This window comes from Oryzias latipes, chromosome 2 (genome assembly GCF_053564925.1).
Source record: "Oryzias latipes strain Hd-rR chromosome 2, Olatipes_Hd-rR_3.1".
Lineage (NCBI taxonomy): Eukaryota > Metazoa > Chordata > Actinopteri > Beloniformes > Adrianichthyidae > Oryzias > Oryzias latipes.
The window spans coordinates 36,195,334-36,216,161 of NC_136238.1; the positions used below are offsets into that span (position 1 = coordinate 36,195,334).

Here is a 20,828-nt window from a genome sequence, read left to right on the forward strand (position 1 = left end):
GTTGAACCTCCTTTCTGAAACAGGCCCCAGGTGTTCAAACCCCCCTAGGGTCCTGTGTGTGCACGTCTGACCAGCATCAACCTGTTATTTCTGTTGGTTCTGATCCATAAAGGTTTTTAATTACCATTTATTTGTCATTAGTGTTCAGAGTTCATATAGTTTTGCATTTTTCAAGAGGTTTTCTGAACTTTTTGAGCTTTCCCAGTCTGGTTCTACTGGTTTTATTGGAGTTTCTACTGTTTTTATTGTTACTCCACGTGACCCAAAGGTCTCTGCTCGTCCCTGCTGTGCAGCTCTGTCATTCCCCTCTGTCATGTGTTCATCCGTCCACATGAGGGCGCCGTCTAGGTCATGCCTGGTGAGCTGGAAGCCAAGAAAAGGAGGGAAAAATGGAGAAAATGAAAGACCTGAGGAAAGCTGCAGTTCAGCCTTCAGGAAGAAAAGTTTAGACCAATAATTACAGAAATAAAACATAAAAAATGTTTTTATAAATCTGAAAGTCACCAAAGTGTTTAACAAACTTTTTTATAAAGTGAAAAGGTCAAATGTTTGTGTGTTGGAAGTCCCAACCTGACAGATGAGCAGAATAATAAGGCAGGCAAAGCCGTAACACTGCCCCCTGGTGGACAGGAACTCAGCAGTGCAGCTTCAGGATGGAGTGGCTTCCAACAGATCAGATCAACGTTCTGCTCTCTGCTAAAGAGGCAGAACGTCTCCTTCTAAGAAGAATCCAGAGTTCCTGATCACAAACATCAACTGAAGCCCAAATCAGAGCTGATCAGACTGCATGGAGCCCAAGCTCCAGAAAAGAGGAGAGAAGAAGAAGTCGTCCACATGAAGCTTCACCTTAGAGGAAAAGAGGAGCTGCTGAACTAAAGTACTCGAGTACTGAGGAAGACTTTCAACCTCTGATGGATTCTGTAGAACATTTGGAACTAGAATGTAGAAAGTGCTTCAGTTCCATCAGCTGTCAGTCTGCAGCAGCTTCATCTGCTGCCTCCATCCTCTCTCTGTGAGTCTCTGCAGAGTTTTTCTGCAGCTGCTGGTTTTTCTGCAGCAGCAGCAGCATCAGAGCCAGAGAGCCAAAGAAAGTGGAAAGTCTGAGAAGGAAGCAGCTCTGAAGCTCTGCAGCTGACGGTGCAGCTTCAGGACTCATGAGGAGGAGCACATGCACGGCTCTGATGCTGCTGAACGTCTGACTGAGATGATCCACATTCAGAAGAGAGTTTCAGAGTGAAAGACGTGTGGAAGAAGAGAATCCTGAAGGTTTCTGTGCAGACATGAACTCAGTCAGAGAGCGTCTGAATGTTGGAGGATCCAGAAGAAACCAGGAGCTCATGAAGGTGGTTCTGTTGGAGCAGAGAGCAGAACTCTGATCCCAGTTTCAGGAACAATGCAGGCTCATGTTCTGGACTGAAGAGTTCTCCTGAAATGTTCTGTTCAGACTTCTTCAGGATCACATCTGTGTGTGAATGTGGAGGTTTGTCTGAACCAAGCTGCAGCTCACTTTGAAGCTCCTTCAGGCTCACACAGCAACAATGACAAAGACTGAAGCTGCTGTGCTGCCCTCTAGTGGCAAACATGGCATCTGCAGCACACATTTCTGCTTGGTTATTGGTTTCTGCTTTCATAGAAAGAAACAACAAATATTTAATCTTAATACAAACCAACAGTCCACTCAGACAATGTTTCCTCCTTCAGTGTCACATCCAGAAACACTGAACAGTCTTCATCAGTGAAGAAGATTCTCATCTTCTCACCAGCTTCCTGCTCTGAAGGAAACATCTTCATCATCATGGACAGCCAGACCAACCTCTGTAGAAACACAATCCTCTAGTTCCAGACTAAAGAAATGATCCCTGAAAGTAGAGTCTTAGTGAGTTCTGGATGTTGTTTGTCCTCTTCTGTCTGCAGACAGGAACTCCTGCTCCTGGTCTTGAAGGAATTTATTTTTGTGGTTCTTATTTCTCCTAGGTTTTTATCTTATCTTTATTTCTTTGAAGGTTTTCTTTCAGGTTTACTGTGTGTGGGTTTCAGTCATTTCAATTAAAAGGGACTTCCTGATAATTACATATGTAAAGAGGTTTCAGGAATGCAGCTCCAACCTCCAACCCCTTCAGGAGAAAACGGTCTTTGATCTTCTGGGGCCATTTGGTTGTAGGTCTGACTTGGATCATAAATCAATCATCTCAATCCCTGGGAACCGCCACAGGCATCTGCTCCCGTGTGGGGAACAAAGGTGTATTGTCTACTGTATGTTAAGAAGATCCGGCCACACGTGGGGGCCACCTAGGGAGCCATTTGGTTGCGGGACCATGTCAGTCTGGGAGGTGACTTCAGACGCGGGAAAACGGATGCTGGCTCCTAACATGGACTGACAGAAGTGGGCAGGCTCCCTGCCAGCCAATCTCTAGCAACCAGAGGCGGAGATTCGGCGGCCATCTTGCTCCCGGGGGAGGATGTTCTGCCCACATGCTTAAAAGTCTGAACTCAAGGAATTTTCCTGTGTCTCCAGACAAGCTGCATGTGAATTCGGAATGTAACCTCTTGCGTATTGCAGGCCTTGATTTTGGACACCCAGATCGATCTGTTTTATTTTGTTTTACTCTGTTTTTAGAAATATTGTTAGGGAATAAATTTGTTAAACTTAATCCGGCCGAATCCCGTGGTTTTCTTCTTCTCGACTTTATTGAACATGCAACAAAGGAAAGTAATCTCAAAGCGACAGATTATATTTTCCAACATTTATGGTGACCCCGACGTGATAAAGTGGGGAAGAAACGCGGAAGCGCAACGCGGGTAAGAGGACCGATAGTGGTTTATTATGAGATGAGATTTCTGGGACTTTCGGCGAAAAGTCGGTGACGCTCCCCCCACGTGCTTGACTTCCCTCGAGGCCTCACAAACAAAAGGTAAAGCAGGAACCTGTTCGTAAATTCTGCATATTGTTTACGTTATTCTTTTAGTGAATAACTCAAATTGTGGGGAAGTGAAGTATGTGGACGGCATAGCGCACCTGTATGAGTTTAGTGGTTCACCCTCCTGAAACAGCAGATTGGATTTAGGAAATTTATGAAATTGAATCTAAGGAAATTGTGCAGGTTTTGTGTCTGTTCAGCCTGTCAAAATTGAAAATATTAAATTGGGAGCGTGTGATATTTGGATTACGTTAAAAAATAGTAGGTTTTGCGTCTGTTTGAGCCTGTACGAAATCCCGTACGAAAACAACAGTGTTACTATAGGAACTAATTTTGCGCGTTTTAGGATTTTCGGAAAAACCAGGAAGGCTGCGAACCTTCACAAATTATTTTTAATGCGTAGAGAAACCACAGAGGGATTCACAGTAAAAATGAAAGGTGCGCTAGACAGAAGAAATGAGGAAACCGGTGAATTTTCTTTTGACGACAGACTTAATGACGCCGACGACTTGACTTTACAACAGCGGTGAAAATGGCTTGAATGAGAATGAATGGAATGAAATGTATGCGATTTTGGAAAGAATGGGATGACAATGTTTGAAATCTGTGTATTTTAACTGTATTTTCCACATTTCCCTGTGTATTGTCTGCTCTCTGGACGCAGCCATCTTGTTCATCATGTTTACATCGAACGGACCAATGACGGGACGTTTTACTTGTTTTCGAATGTGTAGACGACTGTGATTGGTTTTGTCTGTACCACGTGGTAAGCGTGACGGAGTCCTAGCCAAAATGGCGACGTGTGGCTGTGATTGGCTTTGTTTGTACCATGTGGTCGGCGAGACGCGTCCCTGACGACCAAATATGACGGAACGTGCTGAACTTTTTCATGAGGAACATTTGAAGAGTTTGGGATGTAATTTGCGGTAAAATCATGATCGTCGTTATCGAGCGTGGTAATGACCTCGGTTGTAGTTTAAAAACAAATGTCAGTGGGTTTTCGGTTCGCCGAAAAAGGTTTTTATGTTGCACAGCGCCTCCGACGGGAGCCTCTGCCGCAACGGTGATATCAACATGCATGGTTGCAGGGTCTAATACATTTGGGGTAAAATAATTTTGTAATTATTTCGGTTTTCTTGTGAATACATGTCTCTAATTTGTTTGTATGTCCTAATAACCGCGATTAAGTTCAGTTTTGTTCGAAGAAGTATTATTGACATTTTTAATTTGTTTAAGTTCGTTTTTCTGTTTGTTTTGATCTTGTGCACTGCTGGTTGAATGAGAAGCGAATGAGTGGTGGTTTTGTTTGTTTGAATCATACTCAATAGTATTTGAAAATTGTTATCAGAATGGGGAAAAGGACGAGGTAAAGGAAAGGGAAACATGGTTTTTGAGGATTTGGAAGGATGTGGCAATGTAGACAAGCAGGAGAAATGAAAAGCATTGTAAGTAAAATGGAGGGTTTGTGGACATGGAAAGGTGTGGTATGAAAGTGCGGGTTCTGGTAGAACGGAAGAAGGGGGAACATGAATGTTAAAATGCTAGTTATGAACGATTCATTTCAGTGAAATGGTTTATTTTTGTTTGTGTAAGGTACCTAATTTGTTGTGTTATGTCTTTTGCAAAAACGGTTAAAAGTTCTTGTCTTTGTATTGATTGTCTGTGTTTTAGAGTGTGAATTGTGTTTTTGGTTAAATAAGGAAAACCTTAAATTGTGGGATTTTGTTGCTTTTAGTACTTCTCCAAATTCTTTTTGTAGGGCAAAAACAGTCCTTAAGGGTAAGTCAAAACAATTTGTCTTTATTTTTTGATTAAGAGTGAATGATTAGCGGCCAGAATGCATGTAATACAATATAGTTTCCAAAGACTTTGCTCCATGTCCGTCATATCGGACAAAGAAAATTTTAGGGATTTTTTCCCCTTGCTGGCTTTCATTACTGATCAACTGACGGTGTTGGAGACGGTGAAGACTGAACATGACTAATACATTTCTAAATCTCTTTCCAAGCAGAAGAGCAGCCCCCCCCCGAGATCTCATAAAACTTTAGGCAGAAAACCCCCCTCTGCTTTGTGGGTGAGTGACAAAAGACGCAAAAGTTTACAATCCTCCGCAGCTCTCTAGCTTCACAGGAGGGAGCCGAGTCAGCAGTGACTGACCCCCAGAGCACATTTGAAGAAACAGGACAGGAGAGAGGGGGAGGTTGAGCAACTGAAGAAAAACAATTCTTTACCCTGCTGAAATGATTCACACAGGATAAAAGGTGTTTTACAAAAGAAAAGGAAACTAACATGAATTTTGACTTTTGATGCCCTCAGAGACAGCAGTAATGACGTGTCATGCTCAGCCATTCGGAGACCAAAACAGGAGGACGGGTGGAAAAATCCTGGGAGAAGCAGGCCACCCAGGGGACCCCAGCAGCAGTTGGAAATGGCATCTATGGCGCTCTGAACCCTGACAGCCCACAACGAGGTGCCCAACAGCAGAATGTACAGACCAAGAGGCAGAGGGTCTGGAGGAAAAATGAACAGTACCCATGACCACTCCAAGCCCTCCTCCACCGTGGCGAGGACCACAGGGCAAGTCGGACAACACCACTTGATGCAGGAGCCATTGTCTTTTTCAAGCTCAAAGGTAACCACTGATGAATCTACTGGACACTCTACCTGCTCTGACAAATGAACAGATGACTCCTCAAAACCTGCAAAAGACCATCCGACTGACTTTTGACCAGATGGTGGAACATTCATGCATGCATTCACCAAACACGCCTGTGAATCTGTTGGGATGGGACAGTCTTGTCAAAACAGGAGACAACAGACTGGATGCCATGCCGAACACCACAGCCGACCCCCACTGCAGACATGTAAAGGGCCCTGAAACGCCAGGTGGTTTCGTTAATTTCAGGTTTGAAGCCTGGACTCCTGTGTTTGAAGCCTCCGAATGGTCTGACCTGTACACTCCATTATGACAGAGAGCATGATTAACAGTAAGAAGTATTTCAGCACGTAGAAGGCCACACGTGGCATTTGAACTACACTGACATATATTAACCCTGAGGGCGAGCGGCTTATTGTGCATTCATACACTCACAAATGCAATGATACTAGCTGTCAGACACAGCTGTATCTCACATAGGATTAGACTAAGCAGGACATTAACAACACATTGGTTAAATTGTGTTTTTTCAGGTGTTCACTTTCCTCCCTCGATAAAAATGTACAGGTTAATTTTGCCGTTCAACAACTGAGCAGAGAGGAGACGGCTCATGAAGATGCAGAGGTGATGTTAAAACGCTCTCTGATGCTTCATGGTCCACAGGTTCAGTTGATGTTGGTTCATTCTTCATCGTCCCCCCGGTGGTGATCCAGGTAACTACAGGAGCACAGATTTTAGATCTCAGTGCAGCTGAGTGACTGATGCAGATGAAGGGAGGAAGGAAACTCAGTCTGGGCTGTGGAACTATGGTGTCATTGAATATTCGTATTCTTCATGGTGTACTTCTTTGAAACCGGTTTTAAAAGTAGATGGATTGCATATGATTTAAGCTAATGTTAATTTGAGTTGCATTATTATAAAACCTATCCGTCCCTGATCCATATTGCATGCTGTCACCTTTAACCTCACAAGGTGTGTTGTTTGTTGCTATTGACTTGGCACACGTTTTCTTTTAATGGAATCATTACATAAAAATAGCAATTATTTACATTATAGTACAGAGGGGTTCATAAAATCCTTCTTGCATTTTTGATCACTGTTTAAAGTCTCTCTGACAGAACATTATGCTATAAGAGGTTTGTGTTTTGCTAATACAGGTTGATGACATCTGCCTGCAATTAATGAAAGATCTTCTGTTGCAGCTGTATTATTTCTTCTTGTGACCTTGCCTTTCACAGGAGCGTGGACAGGACGCCTGTTCACCTTATCGGTGCACCAAACAGTTTATTGTTTTTATGTTCTTGCTTTACATTTAATTCGTTTTATGTGTTTGTCCTGGAGCTTAGCCCCAGGCCAAGAGAGGGAGGTAGACAAAAGAGGTCTTAATGATTAAAAGAAGGACATTATTTTATCATTATCATTTAAATGTATTTGTCTAGAAAGAATGTTTAAATAGTAACACAGATTGACCATTTTTAAAATTTTAAAGCTTTGTGTGTCTGTTCATCTGATTTTCTCTCATCCACAGCAAGGATGAGTAGGTTCTACGACTGGGTCATTGGACAACAGCCCATAATAAACTTTTTTCTTTTTCTTGAATTTGTATTTTCCCCACTTGTGTTCTTCATAAAACAGCACGAGGGGAAGCAGACCTTTGAGAAGAGAAATGTGGTGGACCTTTTCCATCATATTTTCTCTTACTGCGCATGCGTAAATTGATTCTTGTCTCATTGTCTTTTGTGTTTTATTGTTTTTTATTTTTTAATTTCCTGACCCTAACACTAACAAAAACTTAGACCCACAGCAGAATCATCTTGGCAGAACAGTACCACAGCAGTGGACACCCCAAGTCCTTTTGCAGCCGTTCTGTTGTATCAGATGTGTCACATCTCTAATAACAGGTTTTTTGAGAAGTCCATAGGAGGCCAGGTCCAAGCTTGCCAGAGCTTGTGGGATATGCAGAAGGAGGACGCGAGTGTTCGAGGCCCGGAATGACCTTTTTTGGACTTTGTTACATTTTATAAAATTGCTTACTGTTATGTTTGACAATTTTCTTTTCTCTTTTCATCGTCTGTGTGATTTTGTTCTGCTTTAACATTTCTCAATTCCCCCCCTTAATTCTAGGTGTTTTCTTTTCTTTATAGGAAGTGTTATCTTTGTTGTATTTTTTACCTTTTTACTTTTATATTTTGACTTTTTAAATTTGAATTTGACTTTTATATTTTCACTTTTTTAAACTTAAGTTTGACTTTGAATGTTTTATTTTTCTGTACTTTTATATTTTGACTTTTTAAATTTGGCTTTTATATTTGACTTTTTTTTTTTAAATTTAAATTTGACTACTATTTCATGTATTGTTCTTTGTAAATGCCAATGTGCCAAATATCTAGTGAAGCATAAGTATCCTTAGGGATGGTCGCCGATGGGGCACGGGACCGTAGCGAGAATTTTCCCTGTCCAACTGAACGTTTCTTAAAGATGGTTAATGCAAGCTCTGACAGGTTTTCGCTCCTACACTTATGAACAAATCATTCACACCTTAGAAGGGCACATTGGTTCTGATAAAGATTGTGAGGGCGAGAGACCACAGCTGTTTTGATTGCATGATGGGATGTGTTTTTATTTTTTGTGTGACCTCACTTCGTGAGGTCAAGAGAGGGAAGCTGAAGGAATTTATTTTTTGTGGTTCTCATTTCTCCTAGGTTTTTATCTTCATTTTATTTCATTGAAGGTTTTCTTTCTGGTTTACTGTGTGTGGGTTTCAGTCATTTCAATTAAAAGGGACTTCCTGATAATTGCATATGTAAAGAGGTTTCAGGAATGCAGCTCCAACCTCCAACCCCCTTCAGGAGAAAACAGTCTTTGATCTTCTAAGACCATCTGGAAGCCTTAACTGTAGATCTGACATGGACCAGAATTAAATTGTCTTCAGGATTCAATTCAATTCATGGGAACCCCCTGAAGGTGTCAACTCACATGAAAAGGACAAAGAGTTGGGACTGATTGCCTGCGGAGAAGGATCCGGGCGACGGTGCTGGACCCCCATGGGGACACTGTTGGTGGTCGGACAGTGGTCCGTCTTTGAAATAACCCCCCTGGACGTTTGAAGCAGGAAGCTAGGACCAAATGCTGTAACTCCTAACATGGGCTGAAGGAAGTAGGCGGGCTCCCCTGCCAGCCAATCTCTAGCGACCAGAGGCGGAGATTCGGCGGCCATCTTGCTCCCGGGGGAGGATGTTCTGCCCACATGCTTAAAAGTCTGAACTCAAGGAATTTTCCTGTGTCTCCAGACAAGCTGCATGTGAATTCGGAATGTAACCTCTTGCGTATTGCAGGCCTTGATTTTGGACACCCAGATCGATCTGTTTTATTTTGTTTTACTCTGTTTTTAGAAATATTGTTAGGGAATAAATTTGTTAAACTTAATCCGGCCGAATCCCGTGGTTTTCTTCTTCTCGACTTTATTGAACATGCAACAAGGAAAGTAATCTCAAAGTGACAGATTATATTTTCCAACATTACCGACATCTGTAGCTTATCAGATGTAATTAAATGGAGGGAAATAAAATCACAATGCGTAATGACGCACAATGGCTGATCTTGCGCTCTTAGAAGATGTGGCAAATGGAAGAATTTGGAGTGAACGCATCTTTAGACAGCAAGAAGACTTGCTGGCAAATGAGGACGAGTGGCTTATGAGCCGGTTCCGACTTCCTCGAGCCGTCCTGTTGGACCTCTGCGGGCTTTTGGGCCCGGCGTTACAGAGGAGCACTCGGAGGAACCACGTGTGTCACCCGGTGCATCTGGCGCTCCGGTACCCCCCCCTGTAGCCTCACAACCTCGGACCGGCCACGGTCGCATTTACGGCGTCTGTCACCGTTTGCCGCTCACATGCCTTTTTGGCATTAGTAATGCCCACACTGTGCTCTCCAAACAACATTCTTCTCTTCTTTTCCACCTCGCCAACGATAACTTCTACTTCACATTGAGTGAAGTTCATTTTTTTTCATTTCCTCTCGGTGTTTGCCATGATTTCGCAATCCATGAATATTCACTTGTGGGCGTTTCACAGACTATTTATGGGCAACTATTGGCGTGGCATGAAGCCGCAAAAAGCTGCGCTGCATTTAGAATCGGTTGTGATTTATAAAGGGAAAGATGCGTAGGATGTGCGTGCGCACGGTTTAATAAATCCGAATATTTCTGTGCGTACGCACGTCCTATGTTTCATCCGTACGCCACTTCTGACGCAAATCCTACGCAAAGTTTTATAAATGAGGCCCCTGATCATGTTTAGTGTCCTGATCATGTTGAGTTTTTACTTTGAACACGCGTGGAAATCAGACATTTTATTAATAAGGAAGAAATCCTGCAGATGAGGCAGAAAAGCCTCTGAAATGTTGAGGAGTTCAGTTCTGCTGACAGACGTCCTGAACTGCTTCTGCTGTCTGTCTGCTGAATTCAGGACGCAATGCATGATGGTCCGTGTGGAGCGGAAACCAGCTTCTGAACGCTGCAGGGGATGATGGGAGATTATCTTACGCTCTTAGAAGATGTGGCAAATGGAAGAATTTGGAGTGAACGCATCTTTAGACAGCAAGAAGACTTGCTGGCAAATGAGGACGAGTGCCTTATGAGCCGGTTCAGACTTCCTCCAGCCCTCCTGTTGGACCTCTGCGGGCTTTTGGGCCCGGCGTTACAGAGGAGCACTCGGAGGAACCACGCGTGTCACCCGGTGCATGCATCTGCCGCTCCGGTGCCCCCACCCCCCATGGAGCGCTGTAGCCACCGTTTGCCACTCACATGCCTTTTTGGCATTAGTAATGCCCACACTGTGCCCTCTAAACAACACTTTTCTCCTCTTTTCCACCTCGCCAACGATAACTTCTACTTCACATTGAGTGAAGATACGTTTTTTTGATTTCCTCTTTGTGTTTGCCATGATTCCGCAATCAATGAATATTCATTTGTGGGCGTTTCACGGACTATTTATGGGCAACTATGGGCGTGTCATGAAGCTGCAAAAGCTGCGCTGCATTTAGAATTGGTTGTGATTTATTAAGGGAAAGCTGCGTAGGATGTGCGTGCGCACGGTTTTATAAATCCGAATATTTCTGTGCGTACGCACGTCCTATGTTTCATCCGTACGCCACTTCTGACGCAAATCCTACGCAAAGTTTTATAAATGAGGCCCCAGGTCTTGATGTTCATATCCGATTTTCTGACTATATCTGATTTTTTTGACGACCCGCTTACATCATCTTTTCAAAGTGACCCGTATCTGATTTTTGCATTTACACTATACAATGCTGAAACTATCAAACGTAGATTTTCTGAGGACTAGGTAGCCGTATTTCCGCATTCTGCGGACCTCTTTCGGACTTTTGTGACTGCGGTTGTCATGGAGGCAAGGCGGCGACAGAAGGAGGCGTTGGCTTGGGCGCTCCTGAGGGGATGCACGGGGGAGTAAAAAGGAGGGCTGCTCTGCTCTCTCTGAGTTTTGAATGAGGAAGTGTTTGCAGACGTGCTGTACTAACAGTTTGATCCAAGTGTTGAACCTTTCCTACGCAATGACTTCTCTTTTCCGACTGTAGTCAGAAACACATGGGAGATTTCCTCGGGGTTCTCTTTTCCGTTCTGAACCCTCAGCCTCAAGAGTGGGCTAAGAAAGACTCCAAAACTTTTGGGCGAGACACCTTATTTTTAATTTACGGTTCTCCGACACTCCCCCGGTCCGCGCTCACACCCGCTCTACTCTACTCACACGCACACACACGGTCCCCATTATACACGCCCCCCAAAGAAATAAACGGCTTCTAGCCTGTTCCATAGCAACAGTGTCCCGCTTCATTAGTTACCGTTTGCGTCCGGACCGGACATAACAGCGGTTTCCAACGACGGTCTGAAGCCTGAGGCTGAAAGGTAACACGCTGACAGCAACATCAGCGCACAAAAACACCTTAATAAGTCATGTGATCTCAGTTGGTGGTGTCCTGAATTGACGTCACCGAGGTACGACTCGCATTTACTGGGGAATATCCGATTTGTCTGCTTACATGGCACACGCAAATGCACGTATCCGATTCGTTTCCGATTTATTTCCACATATGAGAGAGGCCTGTATCCGATCTGAGAAAAACGGAATCCATGCGCTTTTGTCCTGCTTACACGTTCACCGATCATATCCGATCTGTGCCACGTGAGAGGAAAAAATCGGAATTGGGTCACTTGAACCAAGCAGTGTAAAGGCGGCCTATGAGAACATTCTAAAGTAGTTTGAGGATTTAAACACCAGATAAAGAGAAATGTTAGAATTTTGAAGTCTTAAATGTCTCTGTGACTCTGATATTAAGTGCTTTGTTTCAGAGGAGGCTGTGAAGAAAACAATCAGTGCTTGGATCAGTGACTTGCAGAGTCATAATGTCTGAAACAGACATTTGATTTATTTTAGATCAAACATCCTTGATGAGTTTCTGTGTTTCTGATTATGAATCATCCGATTTTTCTGTCATTGTGTTCAAAATTGACTGAGGTTCTTTGGGTTCTTGTTCCTCAGGTGTTCATGCGTTTCAGTACATGTATGGATGTGAGTGGGATGATGAGACTGGAGAGGTCAAAGGTTATCGTCAGTACGGTTATGATGGAGAAGACTTCATTGTTTATGACCTGAAAATGGAATCATGGACTGCTCCAAAACAGCAGGCTGAAATCACCAAACACAAGTGGGAGAATGACAAAGATTTCATGGCATTCTTAAAGAACTACCTAAGCCAGGAGTGTCCTGAATGGCTGAAGAAATACGTTAATGATGGAAGGAGTTCTCTGATGAGAAAAGGTAAACTCACATTAACTTCTCAGTGTTTTTTAAACTTGAGAATAGATTGATCTTTTGACAGATTTTACATCTGAATGATCAAATCTGCATGTACTTACAACACACTGAATATTTGACATAGTGAAGGAATTCACAAAAATCCACAAACAAAACCAGAACACACGTGTCGGGGAGATCCAAAGAAAGTTTTGCAATTATTATGGGATGGCCAGAGGACCTACAGCTTGGCGACCACTTTGTGGCAAAGGGTGAAATGTAGTGATGTTCACATTTTATACAACATAAAAAAAACCTTTTGTTTGAGTGATCTTCACAAAATTTCACACAATGTTCCCAGCTTAAGTCTACAACCACAGCTGAAGTTTCATTGATTTTTGTCCTCGAGAACAGGCCGTCATCTAGAATTTTCCCCTCTAACCTCTACGCCCAACTACAAATGAAACTGTTCCGCATTTTTTAACCAGCACATCATGAAAATGTAACAAATGAATCATTGACTCGATCTAAAAGAACCAATATAAGATCCAATCAGGAATGTGGGCGTTGTTAACAAAAACTTCAGTTGCTAAGGAAATCCAAAAGTTTACTTTTAGCGATTCTCCTAACAATGACAGCATGTTTATCACCTCCAGACGACCAAAATATCAAATGTTTGCTATGGAGATCAGACCTAAAGCCCCAACACCATTTTGAAGTGTTTTTTCATAAATTTGTCTGATCAAGGGGAGAGTGAATTAGCATTCTCACATTTTCGTTCTTTTGTTTCAATTATCTGTTTTTTTTAGTTCATTTTCAGGTGTTTTTTGTCTTTTCTCTGATTTGTAATCTTTTGAATTTCACTTCAATTATTGTCATTAAAATGTCCAGAACACAGAATATTAACACAAAGCATTTATAGAAGTTGACATAACGAGTGACCGTGTTAAATATTGATCAAATATAAATATTATAGAAACATTTCAGTCCATCTTTCTCCTTCTTCCAGTTCTTCCATCAGTGTCTCTCCTCCAGAAGTCCTCCTCCTCTCCAGTCAGCTGTCATGCAACAGGTTTCTTTCCCCACAGAGCTGAACTGCTGTGGAGGAGAGATGGAGAGAAGATCCATGATGGAGTGGAGAAAGGATGGATCCTCCCCAACAATGACGGAACCTTCCAAATGAGCGTTGATCTCCAACTTCCATCAGAAGAAGACATGCAGAGATATGAATGTGTGTTTCAGCTCTCTGGAGTCAAACAAGACATCATCACTAAACTGGAAAAAGCAAAGATCAGAACCAATGAAGGTATCATTGATTCAAGTTGGAGGAATTCAGACTAGACCTCTTTCTCTTTCTGTGTTCTACAGCAGGGGTCGGGAACCTTTTTGGCCGAAAGAGCCATAAACGCCACATATTTTTAAATGTAATTTTGTGAGAGCCATACGATATGTTTAAAACTCAAAATATAAGTGAATGTGTGCATTTTACGTAATTGTAACACTTTTAAGGTACAACAAGTCTGTGGATTCTTTTTAATAACATTGTTATTGTAGTGGACTGACTTGGACTGGGTGGCTGTTGGGTTGCGTTATAAGTGCCAAAGTTCATTGAACGCATCAAGCAGAGTTGCTGATTGGCCCTCAGTTCTGTCGCTTAGACTGTTGTTGAGGAGTTTGGACCAATGGGGTTCAGCTATGGGCCGATAAGGGAAATAGGAGGACTGATGGGGGAGCAGGGGAATATAAAGTTGGGGGGATAGATTCAGGAGTTTCTCAAAGTTGTACGACATTGAATAAAGAACTTTAAGAGAGGTTAAGTCTCTGTGCCTCAGTGTGGGAAAGGGACACTTCATTATGCTGTTGCTAATAAATGAAGAGTATTTATTAGCATTTATGTGACTTCTGGTGCTGCATGTTGGTTTTGCTGATGGTCTAGTCTGGTTGATGCATGGGGAGTTTAAGCTTCATGCAGGCGTTTAGACTTCCATCCATTAAACTTGATCATAGGTTGGTCTGAATGTTCTTTAGATGTGTCTGCTAGCATGCAGACGTGGAGCCAAACACACACTCACACGCTGCAGTGAGTGACGGGCAGCGTGTTCTAATCAGAGCGGCTTTCACTTTGCTGCCTGCGCCCACTACCCCTCCCCTTTTCAGAGACGGGAGTGTCCAGCTGTAATTCACAGGTTTCAGGCCGTTACAGATTTGGGGTTTTGATGCGCATGAATTGACACCACACGTCACAAACCGGCATCACATCGCGCCCAAGAAGGACTGGTCTAATGAAACTTTTTTTTTTTTTAATTATTAAAGATTTGTCTGTGAGCCACATGTGACCATCATAAGAGCCAGATTTGGCCCGACCCCTGGTCTAGGGGATTGAAGTGATGGATTCTAGTGTTTCCAGCTCAGAATCTTCTCTTCTGTTCTTTGATTGTTGCTGTTTTCCAAAAGTTCTCAAGGTTGAATCAATAATTTGACCAGATTAAAGAGATTAAAGCTGCTGGATTTAATACATTTATAGAATGTGAACTTCACCTCCAAAAGAGTGATTTTAATTTGACTGGTGAATGTTTTTAATTCATCTCTTTGTATTTTTTCTCTTCAGATTCTTCCAGTCAGATGTTGATCATCACTGCTGTTATCGCTGCTGTTCTCGCTGTAACCGCATTCATTCTTTACAAGAAGAAGAACCGTGAGTTATTGTTGTTTTCATTTTAGACTTTGACTTAAGGTTTGAATCTATTTTTGACATAAAAAATGAGAAATAAACAGATTTTTCCTTTCAGTTACATTTATCTTCAATTATCTTTGGCTCAGATCCAGTTGAACAAGATTAAAAATGGTTTTTACTGAAAGAAAGCTGAAATGATTACTCTTTTTAATTTTCTTTTTTTCATTTCAGCCAAGCGTCCACCTGCTCGTAAGTAAAGGTTTTCTTCCTAGTTTCAGATGTTTTCTCTGTATTTATAGCGACTAGTTTAGAAGTTTTTCCATCAGAGTTTCATGTTTGTTGAAGCTTCAGTTCAGATGAGGATCCAGACTAACAGTTTCTGATCTCACAGCTGTAGAGAACAAGGAGGTCCAGCAGCAGATGGTTCCAGAAAATCCATCAGCCTAAGAGATGAACTCTCCTCTGAACAGTGAATTTCTTTCTACGTTCAAAGAAATCTGCTTCATTTTTTTTAGTAGCAGAGAGTGTTAGTGCACACGTGTGTTTATGTTTGTGTGATCATGATAGTCTGATCTGTCCTCCATTAAACTGACGCTTCTCTGCTACACTCAGCAGAATAAAACTGCTTCAGGATAAAAATGGATTTGATTTAATCTTTCATTTTTCTCAACAGGTTTTGGAATCAAATCTGCAACAAAACAGTACACAATTTTCTGTGTAAATTGCAGTTTTCACATGGCGATTTATGAAACAACAATCTTCTTTATACAAATAAATAAGGGTTATCAAATACCTCATAGACTCAGTTATTCTTTGCTATTTTAAATCCTTGAAAAAGTTGTCAGCTTGCAAACAGCAACAACCATTAAAGCATAAAATAAACAGAGAAATTGGAGTTTGGTTCATTAAAATGATTTCTTTTCCAGTAAAGTAGAAAATGGTTAAAATCAATAAAAAATTCCACATCTGGTAAATCTGAAGTAAATTAAAGCTGTTGATGGTAACTTGTTCATGCTGATTTAAATGTGTCATTATGGCCCGCAGCAGTCATAGACTGCAAGGACCATATTGTAACTGCTACGAGGGTCGAACACTCAAAAAGGTCCAAAATGTAAAAAAACGCGTCAAAACGCCAAAAAATGAGGTCAAAAGTCGCCCAAAGCACAAAACGACACGACAATTGTGTAACGCAACAAAAATACACATGCACAACACCACCGCACAAACGTCAAAATTGTAATTGCAAAAATGACGACAATAACACAAAAAAGCCCCAAAAAGCCCTCAAAGGAAGCGTCACATACAAATGAAAACTCGTCCTGGGGATTTTTTGCCATTGTCTCGTAACTTCTCAGGCATCCATAGCAGGGTGATGTGGAAAAATTGTTGGAACATTTCATCGGAATGTTGTGAAACTGATATATGCGATTCCCTGGCTCACATTGAACAAAACAATGTCACATACGACAAAATCGATAAAGGAATGAGGGTGTGGTAAACAAAAAACGATCACAAAAAAAGTGCTTATTTTTAAGAATCGACTAACAAAACCCAGATAAATATGTTGGGTATATCCAAACAAAGCTTTTAAATCATACATGATGGCGACACGACCTATGGTTTGGCAGCCATTTTGTGCCAAAATCTGCCATTTTGAGATTTTCGCGTTATTACACAATATGGAAAAATGATCTTTTTTTTTAGCGATTTTCACGAAATTTGACTTGCATGTCCCTAGCGTAAGTCTACAATCACCTCTGGAGTTTTGTTGACCTTTGACCTCGGGAAAAGGCCACCATCTTAAATTTTCTATAAAAATTACCTTTATCACCGGATTCAAACGTAAATTTGTCATTGGCATTTTCATCGATCGTCTCGAAAATTTTTGGGCATCAATGACAAGCTACTGTGAAAAAAAGTTGGAATTAGAAGTTGTAGATTTTGAACGGCGTGCGCGTGGTGAGCTAGCAAATTGGCGCACTGTTTTAACTCCCATGCCTTTCATTGGAATACAGTGTAAATTCAAAGCATGCATCCGTGTCAGGAACTGAATGTGGCAGGATTAATGGGCTCAGGTGTTGCTCGGAGAATAATTAAGAGCGGTGGCCTCTTGGGGCACTATAAAAAGCCTTAGGCAGTCACTGGCAGGATGTGCAGCATTTGGCCACTGGGACCGCCCACTTCCAGTTGTATACATCCGGTTTAGCCTCACAGCACCGGATACTCAAGGCCAATGGGTGAGCTCTTGTAGCTCTGCGGATAGCGCGGCTTTGCGCTTTTTTTTTACCAGGAGCTGAACAGAGCCTTGGGACTTTCTAACGCTCCCAAGAGTGGAACAGCTGCTGTTTTTTTTATACGCTGTTGTTATACGTGGCATGTATACTGATTTTATCAGAACCTTTTATTGATCCTGCGTGGAAAAGGATCCAGTTTGGACTTCAAGGAGGGTTTGTCTGGAGTGTTCGCCGACGGAAATTCTCCAGGGAGGCGATCGGGACATTCGGGGGCCTGGACTCCCCTCACCTACCCCAAAGCTAAGACGAGCGGCACTCAGTGCACTGTGCAGCAAACCCTCGCCTGAGTAGCCAACTGGTGTTTTTAATCTTGTATTTTCAGGGTTGGTTCTGGGTCACCGAACTGCTGGGACCCGTTGTTATTATTTTGTTTTTAGAAAAACTATTCAATTGTTGTCTCCAAATTTTTATTGACCCTGTTTTGTTTTGTCACCAGCGCTGAGGACCCAGGCGTCAGTCCTGTGTGTAAGGTGGAGGTCTTCCCCGGTTTGGAGTGGTGTGTCTTCGGGTGAAGGGTTCGCCGTGTGAGTGTTTTTATCACGTGAGAGGGGTGATTTATATTATAAGTTGACATTTATTTGGGAGCTTCCACCTCTCCTAAGTAAAAAAGGTCCTCAGCCCAGTGAACGGGTGTCTGTTGTGCCCATCTTTTTAACTTCTTTATTTTAACTGGTACATTCCCCTTAAAATCGTAGTTTTATCCCATTTTATCAAGAATGTAGTTGAACCTGGATGAACCTCTTTCCATATATTTTTAATCTCATGTTAATTCAACTTTTCTATTTGAATTCCCCCATTTTTTTAAATTTATTTATTTACGTTAGTCACAGAGAGTGATCAGAACCAACAGAGAATTTCTCTCAGGACCGAATGTCACTCCCCGTGCAACAAGCTTCTAGGTCAGACCTATTGTCTGATCCGGTCACACGTTTAGGGTCCTCCCAGGAGCAAAACCCGTTTTAGACTCTGGGTCTTTTTCACCTAAAGCCTAATAAGATGAAATCTTGTTCTACGTCAACAAGCAGCCTTGTGTTAACACCGCAAGGTTTCCAGCTGCCCACTGTTTCGAACAAGTTCACTCCATTTACGCATGCACAGACATTCACACCAAAAAAAACTTCTTATTTTATTTATTTATTTATTTATTTATTTTTCTAGGCCTTTTAGGGACTGGAACCCTCTTACGTGTTTTAGGCAACAGGACTTGAACCTGTCCCTCAGAATTCTGGGCCACTTCGGGGACTCGAACCCCTGAATAAGCGCTTTACTTGCCTTGTTGTTGTGGTCTGACTGGTTCACGGATAACGTCAATCCGGACCCAGGGATCAGACCAGTCGATTGGCCGGCGTAGAATTCACTACGACGGACTTTCCTCCGGAGACCTGGTCTCACGGGCTGTGCACAGACTTCAATCGGCATGGTCCTCCCCCAAGGACGCAGATATGTTGTCATCGGGCTCGAATGGACCAAAGAATGTCAGATAAATGCATCTAGACATAAAAGAAAAACACAATTATAAACAACAGACCACAACAAGAATCAAGTTTCTCATGCATGAGGGAGAGGAGCAAGAGTGACAGAAAACGTCTACCACGCTTCTCTTCTCAAAGGTCTGCCTCTCCTCATGCTGCTTTTATTAAGAACACAAGTGGGAGGTCATAATTTCAAGACAAAGAGAAAAGTTCATTAGGGGGTGTTGTATAATGACCCATTTGGTTGGATTCTAAGTTCAAACAGTAGTCCTTATCAGCTAAGGACAGTGTGTCGTAAAACCCCCTCTCTTCCTTGCTGGGGATGAGAAGCAGATGAACAAACACACAGAACTGTTTTCAGAAGAGGTAAAAAGGTCAATCTGAGTTAACATTTAAACACACATTTACACAAATACATTTACACAATGATAATACTAAAACAAATTCCTTCACAGTATCGTATCACCAATACACATCCCTAGTAAAGACAGCCCTTATAGAGCCTCACATATCTTGAAAATGCTTTTTCATTTCCTTCCTCAACACAGCTTATTCTGTCACTTAATTAAAAAGATAATAAAAATGGTATTTGACGTTTCATTTTCAAAATGTTCTCTGGTAAATGTGTAGCCAAATTCATTTAGAAATGTCTAATATGACAATTAAAATGGATTAACAGAAACGCTTTTTAATTTTCAAAATGTAACTGCATCAAATGACTCAAAATTACAATGAAAAAGCAATATTTCAAAATGCTTTTTCATTTTATACTTAAAACCGCTTATTCTGTGTCATAATTAAAATGAAAATGCAAAGAGGGGATTGCATTTGCATTTTTCACATCCACCCTGCGATGACTTCAATGTTTTCTCCGTGTGTCCGGCCGCTGAAGTTGGCTTGCGATGCTGTTTTCCATCTGTGTTTTCAAACCTGCATCAAGAATTAGCTCATGTTTATTGATTCACTTTCTTTGGAAGTTTGGCTTCTCTGATGAACCACCAGAGGGCGACAGAGAACTGTAGATATTATTAACACAACGGTCAAATAAATCAACATTTAGCACAAAGTGAACAAACTTAGGTCACGTGCTAACGTTCTGATTCTGTTGGAAAAGCCTTTTGTTTTGATTTCTTCAGGATTTTGGCTCAAAAAGACCAATGACAAATGAAACTCCAATAAAGTTGCTTTAATAATAATTGATAATTTATTGATCCGACAAAGAGGAAATTCTTCTCCGCATTTGAGCCATCCCCTGAGGGAGCGGTGAGCTGCAACTGAACTGCGCTGGGGAGGCAGTAGCGTTAAGGTCTTGCCTAAGGACCCTCACCAAGTGATGTTAATTGCTCGCCATTGATATGGTAATTGCCCCCAGTACCATTGCTCAGGACTCCAGGAATTGAACCCTGGATTCCTGCATGGTAGCCTCTCACCTTACCAACCGAGCCACCCAGCCACTTTATAATGAGGAAATAAATGTTATTTTTTATTGAATTATCAAATGGAGACTCACGTGATAAAAAAGGTTGGTGCTATTTCCAGTTTTAGAAAGAACATGCCTTCTGCACAGTTTGCAGTGAACGTTACTCATTTTGTCAGTTTTTAATGAACTGAAAATTTAATTTTTGACAACATATTTTTTACAGGCCAAATTATAACACTAAATACTTTAGACGTCTTACTTTTTGAACTTTTTTCTGATTTATTTCAAGAAAATAACATCAAAGTAATTTCTTGGTCTGAACACGTCTTTATTGTCATCTAACTGTAAACTCCAATTCAAACATGCTGACAAAACAAGGACAGATTTCCTAGAGATTTCCTAATTCTGCTTCCATGTGATCACATGAAAACAGTCCAATGTTTTGGATTATTCTTCTTCTATATCATTGACATTAAAGCTGCAGCTCTGTCACCAGGAAACAACATGTGACAGGTCCCAGTTTTTGGTGGAACACCGTCTCTGTGATGCTACAGACGCTGCTAAAACACAGTGGATTTCATTC

At 41.7% G+C, this 20,828-nt stretch overlaps 2 protein-coding genes, 2 long non-coding RNA genes and 1 pseudogene across 4 annotated transcripts in view; 3 read left to right on the plus strand and 2 right to left on the minus strand.

Annotated features, from left to right (window-relative positions):
* Positions 1-20,828, plus strand: part of LOC144987947 (uncharacterized) — a 199,156-nt gene that overhangs the window by 72,731 nt on the left and 105,597 nt on the right. The window lies entirely within an intron of this gene.
* Positions 1,674-1,875, minus strand: LOC111946540 (small nucleolar RNA U3; annotated as a pseudogene).
* LOC144988296 (uncharacterized) lies at positions 1,938-9,000 on the plus strand. Its single transcript, XR_013652155.1, has 2 exons — positions 1,938-4,992; positions 5,235-9,000. It is a non-coding gene; the product is annotated as an uncharacterized LOC144988296 (long non-coding RNA).
* On the plus strand, positions 12,129-15,513 carry orla-uga (major histocompatibility complex class I-related gene protein-like; the record flags this gene model as incomplete). The annotated part of the gene is given in 5 exon segments (NM_001278885.1): positions 12,129-12,409; positions 13,395-13,691; positions 14,994-15,080; positions 15,291-15,308; positions 15,451-15,513. Coding segments are annotated over 5 exon segments (739 nt in total), but the record flags the coding sequence as incomplete, so codon positions are not given.
* On the minus strand, positions 12,576-19,844 carry LOC144988393 (uncharacterized). Its single transcript, XR_013652307.1, has 2 exons — positions 18,626-19,844; positions 12,576-13,483 (listed from the first exon to the last, which is right to left on the minus strand). It is a non-coding gene; the product is annotated as an uncharacterized LOC144988393 (long non-coding RNA).